Source organism: Eulemur rufifrons, chromosome 14, assembly GCF_041146395.1.
Source record: "Eulemur rufifrons isolate Redbay chromosome 14, OSU_ERuf_1, whole genome shotgun sequence".
Lineage (NCBI taxonomy): Eukaryota > Metazoa > Chordata > Mammalia > Primates > Lemuridae > Eulemur > Eulemur rufifrons.
In genome coordinates, this window is record NC_090996.1 from 12,369,250 (window position 1) to 12,381,802 (window position 12,553).

At 45.0% G+C, this 12,553-nt stretch overlaps 1 protein-coding gene and 1 non-coding gene across 2 annotated transcripts in view; both read right to left on the reverse strand.

Annotated features, from left to right (window-relative positions):
* The window catches only part of RSPH10B (radial spoke head 10 homolog B), a 45,959-nt gene that overhangs the window by 30,482 nt on the left and 2,924 nt on the right, over window positions 1-12,553 (reverse strand). Inside the window, exons 3-7 of the mRNA XM_069485855.1 lie at window positions 9,302-9,377; window positions 4,537-4,605; window positions 2,687-2,860; window positions 1,192-1,277; window positions 55-175 (exon numbers count right to left, since the gene is read on the reverse strand). Coding sequence (XP_069341956.1) covers window positions 55-175; window positions 1,192-1,277; window positions 2,687-2,860; window positions 4,537-4,605; window positions 9,302-9,377 — 526 coding nt within the window. The remainder of the gene's footprint in view (window positions 1-54; window positions 176-1,191; window positions 1,278-2,686; window positions 2,861-4,536; window positions 4,606-9,301; window positions 9,378-12,553) is intronic.
* LOC138394904 (U6 spliceosomal RNA) lies at window positions 994-1,100 on the reverse strand. Its single transcript, XR_011235422.1, has one exon. It is a non-coding gene; the product is annotated as a U6 spliceosomal RNA (small nuclear RNA).

Below are 12,553 nucleotides of genomic sequence, written 5' to 3' on the forward strand. Positions count from 1 at the left end.
GATAGCGGAGCATCCCCATCCGGGTATGAGCAGCTGAAACTGGCCGGCACGCACCTGGAGCCCCCTCTCCCACTGGCCGGTGTACTCCTCATTGGTTGTCAGCCACCTCATCCTCCCTTCCCCATGGCGTACATTGTCTTCCCACTGGCCTTCGTATATATTTCCAGATTTGTAACTAGGACAAAATAAAGCAATGGAAAGCAATCGGTTACGTCATATACAACATTTACCTTCAAGACTTTCTTTTAAACTCTGCACCCCCCCCGCCCCCACCTTTGAAGAAATCCAACCCTTGCACCCATACATTCTGCCCTGGATTTAAATTCAATGGGTAGTCCTGTGGTAGGTAAAAATAACCATCGTAGGGAGCAGAATAAATCACTTGATTAAACCTTCTGATTATTTAGTAAGGCGACAAAGTGGATAAGACTGGGGTTTTAAGATCTTTTAAAAATAATTCCCTATCATATGATGATGAGTTAATATTTTGCGCCAAAATGTCTTAGTCCTTAAAATATTTGACTCTATCAGTTCAATCTAAAAATCAAGCAAATGTGTCAACATTCTTCAGAAAGCATACAACACTGGAGGATCTGTGATTAATATAGATAACAAAGAAAGGCGACTTCTACACATAATAAAGTCAGGCCAGGTGCGGTGGCTCTTGCCTGTAATCCTAGCATTTTTCAAGGCCAAGGTGGGAGGATGGCTTCAAGCCAGGAGTTTAAAGTTGCAGAGAGCTATGGCGATGCCACTGCACTCTAGCCGGGTGACAGAGCGAGACTCTGTCTCTAAATAAATAAATAATAAATACAATAAAATAAATAAATTGAAAGTATGCTTAGATATCACTTAATAGGGTGTTTTTCTAAATGTTCCATAGAATATAATCATTATGGAGATTATATTGGGATTAATTTAAATATTCTACTCTGCTTCAAGAAAAAATGTGTTCTCTGCAATTTCTGCACCGTACCTTTTTTTGTTTTTTATTAAAATATGGAACGCTTCATGAATTTGCGTGTCATCCTTGTGCAGGGGCCATGCTGATCTTCTCTGTATCATTCCAATTTTAGTACATGTGCTGCCAAAGCGAGCACTGCACTGTATCTTTAAACAGCCGAAGTGAACATTACTTGGGCGCACCGACACTTTCTCACCCGACCCAAAGGCGGCAGTGCTCACACCTACCATCTTATTCCCCAGCCGCTTCTGATGTTGAGAACCCAGTCTCCCTCGTACCAAGAGGTGCCCTCTTGGTTATAATAAATGGAGCCCTAAAACAAATAATATTATTTTTAAAAATCAAGCCTCACGACACAAATGCTTTGTTAATTGTAAAGATAAAAATATATGAATTTAATAAGTATTGACTGTGCAGAAGTCAATGTCACACTTAGGCAACGCATGTAATCCATTATGTTTTAGATCAGCAGACAGGAGCTGGGATTGAACTGTCAGTGCTGCTCAGATGAAAAGACTTCCAGAGCCAGAACCTCAGAGATTTCTCGGGGTTGGTCACAGATCTGTCTCTCCTTGTCCGTTGCTTCTTCCTAAGCACTACTTGAGTTAGAGGCACCGATTTCTGCGGAGCTTCTGAACACTGCATCGGACGCCACCCATTTATTAATACTCTTGTGGGTTTGAAAATAAACTAGGGCATTTATCTCATCTTAGTAGGCAATCACAAATTATTTAAAAATAGAAAAGAGGAGTCCCCAGTTGTTTAAAAATCCATATGTGATACTGCGCCATCCTGGAGGTAACAGCAGCAGACTTGGTGACAACACCAAGTGACACGTTCCAGCCTGTGAATGTTCAACCAGTGATGATCATAATGGAGACTTTGCTCATGACATTTTCTAAAAACCACATATTTTAAAAATTCCAAAAGTTGCCACAGTATTTTATCATCCTATACAAAAGCAAAACGAAATTACCAAAAATAGCCACCTTGGTTAAAAGTGAACACACCCTGCATTGCTGGCAGGGATGTAAAATGGTGCAGCTGCCATGGAAGACAGTTTAGTGGTTCCTCCAAGAGTTAAAACATAATGTTGCCCCGTGACCCAGCAATCCCACTTCTGGGTATCCACCCCAAAGAACTGAAAACAAGTGCTCAAATAAATCCTTGCGTACCTATTCACACCAGCACTATTCGTAATAGTCAATAGATGGGAACAGCCCCAATGTCCATCGACAGATGAATGGATAAACTACGGTCAATAGTAACAGTGGAGTGTTATGCAGCCATATAAAGGAAGGACGTGCTGACAACTTCATTTGATTTCATGCATGAACCTCTAAAATACTCCTCGAAGTGAAAGATCACAGACACAAAAGATCACATATTATATGATTCCATTTATATAAAATGTCCAGAATAGGTAAACCCATAGAGACAGAAAGCAGACCCGTGGTTGCAGGGAATGTGGGTAACTGCCTAATGGATACGGGGTTGTATTTTGAAGTGATGAACATTTTGGGGGATAGCGGTGATGGCCACACAACACCGTGAATGTACTAAAGACCACTGAATTGTATGCTTTAAAATGGTAAATTCCGTCTGATGTAAATTTCGCCTCAATGAACAGCCAATACACCCTCAACAGCGCCCCGCTCCCTGCCCTCCGTGTCTGCTCCTCCATGCACGGGTGGGACCCTGCCTCGTGGCCGCCTTTCCTACCTTCCCGTGTCTCTTGCCGTGGCACCAGTGGCCGATGTAGGACACAGGCTGGGTGCTGCACTTGAACATGCCGAAGCCGTTCCTCATGCCGTTTATCACTTCGCCTTCGTACATGCTGCCATCCGGCCACGTGTACATGCCGTGGTTCATGGGGATGTTCTTCACAAATTCCCCCTGGGGAATGGCCAGAGGGTGACAGAAAGAAGGCAGTGGAGGGAGCCCTAATCCTGGGGCTGCTCGAGACACACCTCACGACCCCGACACTATTCCTGTCTCTCCTCTGAGGAAACAGCAGAGCCCCCCTCGCTCCCCGCTCTCCGTCCCCTCCTCTGCATCTCTCCCCTCCTCTGCCTCTCCCTTCCTCTCTTGCCTGAGCCCTCCACTGGGGGGGAGCCCAGGAAGAATAAAACATCTGAAGTCGCCTGTAGACTAAGCTCCAAGAAGCAAGCAGGGGACACGGTAAAGTGGTGGCTTCCAGTCCTGACCTTGGGAACTTCAGGCTCTTGGAACCCGCCTCCCAGAAGGCTAATTCGCGGTACCCTCCAGGAGATCCTGACGATTAGCCAGGGTTAGTGATCACCGTGGGAAACCCTTCTTCCCGCCTGGGGGTCATCAAAATGGTCTGCAGACATGGCAGGCAACAGCCCGCCCTGTGGGCACCTTCTAGAGAACCCACTCGGCGCCGGCTCAGGACATCTACCGAGTGGGCCGCGCACCATACGGTGTACCATGGCCCAGAGCTGTCGGATTCTGCAGGAATCTGAACTCTGGGAGGCAGCGGTCAGCAGAGAGAGACAGGACACAGTGCCACCTGGCTTGGCTGCTGGCCAGGTCATGTGATGCTTCTGGGGGAGTCCCCAGAGTCCTGCCCATAAACCCTCCTGACGGGGCTGGTACAGGGGTCTGTGCATGCAAAAATGACCCTCTCTGAGAGTTTCCAGACACAGCGGAGCAGAAAGGACTCCTGGCAAATTGCCATTTAGGGACCAGAAACCTTGAATTTTGACCACCGGCTAGAAGGCGGGATGTCGAGCAGGAAGGGAGTTCCCCCAGAACGGCTGGGACCCCCTCCTCAGGCTCCCTGCACCTTAGCGGTTCTATCCCCTCCCCCGCCACCCGCACGGTGAGGGCCAGCCCCTCCCTCGCTCTCCCTGCCCCTCTGCCACACACCTCCCGCTGTCCAGCTCCTGTCAGCTGCCTTCCTGGCCCAAACTTGCCTGTTTCCCTCACTGCCTGGCTGTTATCTGAGTAAGTGCATTACGTGCGTGTGTTTTAAATGTCTTCATTACCCTTTATAAACACCATCTGTTAGTAACTCTGCAATCGAGATTTTTAGAATAGCATTTCAGGCCCTCACACACTTTGTGGGAGGGATTTGAAACTGGTACAATCTCTTGGGAGCAATTTGATCCTAGCAATCAGTTTAAAAATACACATTCCCCTCAACCCAGCAAGATGTGTTAAGTGCAAGCCACATTATGGAATACACACAGCCAGTAGAAATAGATCTGGATGAATGGATATGGTTCAATCTCTAAAAAATAAAGGTACCAAAGATAGTGTATCATTAACTATTTGTGTTTGTAGAAAAGCAGGAGGGGCTAAGTACCTGTACGGGTGCTATGTACACTTGGAACATGTAGAATACCTCTAGAACGTACAAATGAAACCAGCAACAACAATTACCAGCGGGTCTCACGCGATCACGAGTTACTATATCCTTTGGTTCTGTGAATTTTTTTTAAATCCATGTGCTGAGTTACTTTTATGATAATAATTTGTTTAATTGTGGGAACCTGACCTTCAATTTCATAGTTACAACTTACCACTATAACTTATATATGCTTTACCTCATATTTTAATCCATTGGCCCAAATATAAGTCCCTTGTCCATGCATGAGTCCTTCTGAAAACATACCCTTCAAAACAAAACAAAACATAAACTCTTATAGTGCAGCTGCTGATTTTTTTCTTTTTTTTTTTTTGAGAAAGGGTCTTGCTCTGCTGTCCAGGGTAGAGTGCAGTGGCATCATGATAGCTCATTGTAGCCTCACACTCCTGGGCTCAAGCGATCCTCCTGCCTCAGCCTCCCAAGTTGCTGGGACTACAGGTGCACAGCACAACGCCCAGCTAATTTTTCTATTTTTTGTGGAGACAGGGTCTTGCTATGTTGCCCAGGCTGGTCTCCAACTCCTGGCCTCAAGCGATCCTCCCACATTGGCCTCCCAAAGCACTGGGACTGCAGGCATGAGCCACCACTCCCGGCACAGCTATTGACTACACCACGACTGCCGGCCACGGCTTCAGTTCTTCAGATGGAGCCTTATCCCAGCTCCATGTGCAGGAAAACACCTGCCTGAGGGCGCGGCAGCAGCGGTAGAGCCCTACTGTGACCTGGCACCGCACTGGGGTCCATCCTGCCCTCAAAAAGATCTAAGGAGGGGTCCCAAAATATCCACGTCCCTAAAACTTACTCCAGACAGTCCTGTGCAGTTGTTAAAAATTAGCTGTAAATTCAATCTGAGTTTTCTTTTCCTAATTAAGCTATTGGAGAACTCTGTAGTTCAAAAGAATTCAAATACTTTTGATTTTGTATTTCAAAGCTTAAGGATTTCAAAAAACATTGTTCAAACTAGATAGACCTGATTAAAATATCAGAAATTATTATATTTGTAAATATCATGCTGTCTGTTTTTCCTTACTGGGAATCATCAGAGCATGCATACACGTGTGTGTGTACATGCCTGTGTACTGACATTCACATAGATGTATGTAACAGAGGGAAAGACCCGAAGGGAAAAAAAAAGATTGTCTGTCTCTTTAAAACTTCCCCCACTCTTTTTGGGACCTGCAGCCTGGCCTGCATCCCTGAGGCAGGTTAAGTCCTTTGTTAAAAGATAACTTAGCCATCCAGGTGGTGCCAGGCCCCAGGTGGGTGGCTGGCAGAGTTCACAGGCTTTGTCTTTGGCAGAGATGTGATGATTAGAATGGTTAACCACTATGGCCTAGTTCAACAGCCTAGAACTGAGGGGCCCTCCCTTTAAAAGCTCTGTATTTCTGCCTATGTTTGGGAAATTTGGATTTTGAGCAGAGGAGGTCTACCATTTTTCCTCCTTTGCCGGCAAAGTAATAAAAATTCTCTTTCCTCCTCCCCAAAACACTTGTTCTCATTCTTCTGATGCGGCCTTGAGGACAAGTGCCGAGTTTTTGGTAACATGTATACGATATACAGTTGTCAGTGTAGCTAATTTACATTGAAAGTGTCTATTGTTAATGTATAGGAACTAGTCGTAAAAAACATACCTGGATGTCTAAATGCAATCAGAGTAAACAATGATAAAATTACATCCAGTTCTTCCTTAGAATCATCTAGTGGGTGATGGAGAGGAATCTGCATTTCTAAAAAATTCCCAGCAGATGCTCCTGGTCCCAGGGACCACACTTTGAGAACCACTGCCCTAACCTCACTAGCAAGAAGATACATTACACAGTCAATTCAGATTAGCGTGGACTCATGACAGACAGGGCTGGCACTCAGGAAAACTGTGTTATTTTAACATTAGAATAGAAAATACCAGGCCGGGCGCGGTGGCTCACGCCTGTAATCCTAGCACTCTGGGAGGCCGAGGCGGGTGGATTGCTCAAGGTCAGGAGTTCGAGACCAGCCTGAGCGAGACCCCGTCTCTACTAAAAATAGAAAGACATTATATGGACACCTAAAAATCTATATAGAAAAAATTAGCCGGGCATAGTGGCGCATGCCTGTAGTCCCAGCTACTCGGGAGGCTGAGGCAGTAGGATCGCTTAAGCCCAGGAGTTTGAGGTTGCTGTGAGCTAAGCTGACGCCACGGCACTCACTCTAGCCTGGGCAACAAAGTGAGACTCTGTCTCAACAAAAAAAAAAAAAAAAAAGAAAATACCAGCATGCACCCACACAGTAAGGGTGTTGTTTTTACCGTCTGTCTTTAAACACATGAGTGTATACCGGGGACTGTGATCTAAAAACTGTGCCCAACCCTGGTTGGACCTGCCTGGGGCTTGGGGCTCCCGACTCATCCTGCCGGGCCTGCCTCCTCATCTGTGCTATGGCCTCGTGGTGATGTCCCCTCCGAGGCCCCCAGGCACTCAGTGTTCTAGGAACTGCAAATCTGTATTAACACAGACAACACCAGTCACCGAATGTCCAGCAACACAAGGGGGGCAAATGACTGCTCCTGCTCTCAGAGGTGTTTCGGGTGTGGCCTAAGCCAAAACAAACACAAAGACTTAAGCAGAAACTTAAATTGTTTTTTTTTTTTTTTTTGAGACAGAGTCTCACTTTGTTGCCCAGGCTAGAGTGAGTGAGTGCCGTGGCGTCAGCCTAGCTCACAGCAACCTCAAACTCCTGGGCTCAAGCGATCCTCCTGCCTCAGCCTCCCGAGTAGCTGGGACTACAGGCATGCGCCACTATGCCCGGCTAATTTTTCTATATATATATTTTTAGTTGTCCATATAATTTCTTTCTATTTTTAGTAGAGACGGGGTCTCGCTCTTGCTCAGGCTGGTCTCGAACTCCTGACCTTGAGCGATCCACCCGCCTCGGCCTCCCAGAGTGCTAGGATTACAGGTGTGAGCCACCGCGCCCGGCCCTTAAATTGTTTTTTAAAAAACCCAGAAAACAATTTAAAAGAGATTCAACTGATGATTGTTTTTCATCAAAATCATTCGAGTCTTAGGAAAATATGGGGAGTTTACAGAGCAAGTAGCTGGCCGTGGGTAGGGAGGTGACCCTCACCCACTTCGGGGAAGGGCAGGGCCGCCTGGCCTTCAACAGGATGGGCTGGCCCAGCTCGAGCAGTCAGGTAACTGCACACCTGAGAGCGCCGAGGTGAGCTCCTCTGGGGCGGTCCTCAGCAGCCTGCGAAGAGTTTGTGCCATGTGAGAGCGGTGAGCAAAAGCAGTAACAAACCCAGGTGGCATTTTCATGGGTCATAGGCCAGTGCTGCGTATAAGCGCTCAGTGCTGAGAGGAGACCCTGATCAGGATCAATGGGACACCTTCATGCCAGAGGTCAGAGCAAAGGCCAGGTGGGGCGGTCATTTTAATGACCAGTATTCAGCAATAGTGAATGGTGTTTTGAAGAGTTTTTATGACACAGGAAAAAGAACACGTTGTATGCTCAAGGGAAAAATCGGTACTAAAACTCATGGCTGGTGACCTCAGCTACAAAAATTCATTCTCCCATAATAAGCACATCTTTCTTTGATAAACTGAATGAATGTATAAATTAATGTCTTCATGGTGGCATTGGTAATAAAGGCAAAAAATGAATCACCCCAAAAGTATACAACAACTATGGAACAGTTATGAATAGCAAATTAGAACACAATGCAACATCAAAAATAATTAATGGAGAGTGGGATAGGGAGTTATTGTTTCATGGGGACAGAGTTTCAGTTTGGGATAATGAAAAAGTTCTGGAGATGGATGGTCATGATGGTTGCAGAACAATGTGAATGTGCTTGATGCCACTGAACTGTATACTTTAAAATGATTAAAACGGAAGCCAGGCATGCTGACTCACACCTGAAATCCTAGCACATTGGGAGGCCAAGGCAGGAGTATTGCTTGAAGCCAGGAGTTCGAGACCAGCCTGGGCAACATAGTGAGACCCCATCTCTACAAAAAATTTAAAAATTTTGGCCTGGCGCGGTGGCTCACGCCTGTAATCCTAGCATTCTGGGAGGCTGAGGTGGGGGAATCGTTTGAGCTCAGGAGTTTGAGACCAGCCTGAGCAAGAGCAAGATCCCATCTCTACTAAAAATAGAAAGAAGTTAGCTGGACAACTAAAAATATATAGAAAAAATTAGCTGGGCATGGTGGCGCATGCCTGTAGTCCCAGCTACTCGGGAGGCTGAGGCAGGAGGATCGCTTGAGCCCAGGAGTTTGAGGTTGCTGTGAGTTAGGCTGATGCCACGGCACTCTAGGTCGGGCAACAGAGTGAGACTCTGTCTCAAATAAATAAATAATAAAAATTTTAAAAATTAGCTGGGCATGGTGGTGCACACCTGTTTTCCTAGCTACTTGGGAGACTGAGGCAGAAGGATCACTTGAGCCCAGGAGTTTGAGGTTGTGGTGAGCTATGATGGCACCACTGCACTCCAGCCTGGGTGACAGAGTGAGACCCTGTCTAAAACAAATGGTAAATGTTATGTATAATTTACCGAAATAAAAAATTTTTTAAAAAATCATTATTAAAACCATGCAGCAACAGAGACAGATTCAAAATGTCATCTACGAAATGAATTTGCCCATCTAAAATAAAAGGAACGTAGCCAATGGAACACATTTATGGCACAAGGATGGTGACATTGGGATTTTACTCTTCGTTATTTACTTTAGTGACCTGTTATTTGTGCAACAAGAGCCAGGGAAAGAAATCTAAAATGACTACTTCAGTTATGCTGAGCCATATTTTCACCTTCAATATGTAATCATGGTTCAAAACACAATCAGCAATGAAGTACTTTCGAGTTCTTTAGAAGCATCAGTGGACCTTACTGAAGATTTGCAAATCGAAAACCGTCGCCCCGCACTTTCCTCCCTGCCCTGCATGTTCCCAAGCACATAACTCACGTGGTAGGTGCTGCCTCCCTGAAAGACTGCGAAACCTTCTCCCTCGTACAGCCCACGAACCTTTTCCCCTTCATAGCTGCAAAGAAATAAATCCACAGTAATGAATGATGCGGGTAAACCTAAGTGACAGTGGGTTAAATTATATAATTAGAGAGTAGAATAGAGGTTCCCAGGGGTTTTAAGGGAGAGCAGAGGTCGGGGGGGGGGGAGGCTACTGTTTAATAGGCACAGAGTTTCTGTTTGGGATGATGAATAAGTTCTGGCAATAGGTAGTGGTGATAGATGTACACCACTGTGGGTGTATTTAATGCCACTGAATCGTACACTTAAAATGGTACACTAACATTGTTATATTAACATATATATTTTACCATGATAAAAATATATAAAATTAACATCAATGAAGAGGTGCATGTAGTATCTCATGCTCATTCATTCACTCAATAAACATTCCCCCTGAGTGCCTGTCTCTGAGTGCCTGTCTGAGGGACAGAGCTGTGGACAAGACTGGGAAGTTCCTAACCGCAGGAGCTTACAGTCCACTCGGGCGAGACAGACAATAAACAGGAAACAAACCAACAAGATAATTCCAGATCACGCTCAATTTTTGTGAAAGCAATGATCAGGGAGAGGCTACTGCATACAGTCAGTCAGCATGAAGACCTTTCTGAAGACACAAGATTTGTACTGAGGCCTGAAGGATGTAAGACAAACAGCCATGAGAAGAACCCAGGGAAGAGTGAAAACAGCAGTGCAAAGGCCCTGAGGCAGGCAAGAGCTTGCCATCTGCAGTGCAGCAAATGGAAAGGAGAGCACACGAAGCCAGGGAGGGAGCGGGTCAGGAGGAAGGTGAGAGGGAGGCAGAGGCCATGCAGGCTGGCTCGGTGGGCTGGGATAAAGCCCTGCTATAAAATCCAGAGCTCTGGGAGGAACCAAGACAGGGACAAGATCAGATTTCTATCTTAAAAAGACCACAGTGGCTGGGGTGTGACCAGATGGTCTGGAGAGCTAAGAGTGGCAGACAACTGCCAGGAGAGGGCAGTGACGGGGAGAGAGATGGACAGTAACGGTATATTCTGGAAAGTTTCTGTGTGGGATGATGAGAAAGGTCTGGAAATGGATAATGGTGACAGTTGCAAAACAATGTGAATGTACTTAATGCCACTGAATTTTATACTTTAAATGGTTAGAATAGTAAATTTTATGTTATGTCTATTTTACCATGATAAAAAGTTTTAATTTTTTTTTTTTTAAAAGATATATGCTGGACATAGATCCAACAGGGCTCTGTGATGTGTCAGCTTTGGGGAAAGAGCTGCCAAGAACAGCGCCCAGATTTCCAGTCCAGAACCAAATGGTTAACATGGGATTTGCCACAGGGCTCTTCTCTAGGCTCTAAGGAAGCGAGGTGACAAACCAATGAACCTGTAGCAGCTGTGACCAAACTGGGCTTATTCCAAGAACCTAAAGATGATTAAACATTAGAAAAATCTATAAACATAATTCATACATCAGCAAATTAAAGAAGAAAAACCATACAGGTATATCACAATGCCAGAAAAGTATTTGATAAAGTTCAGCAATCATTTCTAAAAAAATAAACTTAATTTCTAATATGAGGAAACTACATAAACACAATAGACTATATATGAAAACACAATAGCAACCCTGATTTTTATGGGTGAAATGCTGAAATCAATTCCATTAAAATCAGGAACGTGCGTGGGATGCCTGCCTTTACCGCCAATTACTCGATATTGTTCTAGAGGCCGCTAGTTAATGCAGAAGTCAAGAAATTTAAACAGTTGGCACAAATATTGAAAAGAGAGCTGAAATTATTTCAATTTGAAGATTATGTAATTATCTACCTATAAAACCCAAAAGACTTTATAATTAATGAGAGTTGGGGAGGGGCAGGGAGAGTAAAATTAGAATGGGGTGGAAGGGTACTTAGCTCTTCTTTAAGACATCTTTGCATCATTTCATTTGTCACGATGCATATATATTACTCCGGTAACTAAAAACAACGAATAAAGAAACATATGGGATTTTTAAAAGAATTCATAATAGCTCCATATGATGGTGTCAATGATACCTCCCCCACCTGCCTAAAAACACACGTATGTTTCCAGATGCTCTCGGCCTCCATCCTCCCCGGCTCTGTCACAACATTCAATTCCTAGGGCTCCTGCCTCAAGGTAATCGCAGGCCCCACCTTCCCTAAACTGACTCGGCACAGACTGATGACACTATGCTCTGAGTTTCCCAAATATAGCACAACACAGAACATAATTACGCACTGCCTATATTTCATATTTCATACTTTTTAATATCCACCTACAGTGCTCAGCTAGAGCTGTGGGCTGGCACACAGTAGATAATTAATAATTAGCTGCAGATATCATTCAAACTATAAATCTCGACTGGACACCTTACCAGTCTAAGGTCTGGTGATTGATGCTCTGGGCGTATCTCTGCTATTGAGAAATTCTCAGCCAGGCAGAGAAGCTGAGACTCATAAACAAGTTTCAGTGATACATACATGATACGTACGTATGTAATAGAAAGTAATAAGTATAGTGGTACATAACAGAAAATGGTAAGTATGACTGAAAGGCTTTAAAGTTTAAAGGCCAGGTGTTCAGTTAAAGTTTGAGGCCAGGAATTCGAGGCTGCGGTGAGCTGTGCTAGCACCATTGTACTCTAGCCTGGGCGACAGAGCAAGACCCTATCGGAAAAAAAAAAAAAAAGTTTAAAGGAGTTCTTAGGAAAGGTCCTCTTATTAGGAAGAATTAATGGAAAAGGTTGACCTTGAAAGAGCAGGTGGGATTTGGTCTACAGAAACAAGGGGAAAGCACGCCAGGCAGGGCAGTCTGTGTAAGCAAAGACAGAAACGAACAGAGTCCACGGGAAGAAGTCCCGCTGGGCTTTTGTGTTTGGGAGGGTCAGAGTGTCCGGCGAGGGAGGTTTTTGGTGTTTTTTTTGTTTGTTTGTTTGTTTTTGAGACAGTCTCACTCTGTTGCCCTGGGTAGAGTGCAGTGGTGTCATCATAGCTCACTGCAACCTCAAACTCCTGGGCGCAAGTGATCCTCCTGATTCAGCCTCAAGAGTAGCTGAGACTACAGGTACATGCCACTGTGCCCAGCTAATTTTTCTATCTTTGGTAGAGATGGGTCTCACTGTTGCTCAGGCTGGTCTTGACCTCCTGAGCTCAAGTGATCCTCCCACCTCGGCCTCCCAGAGTGCTAAGAT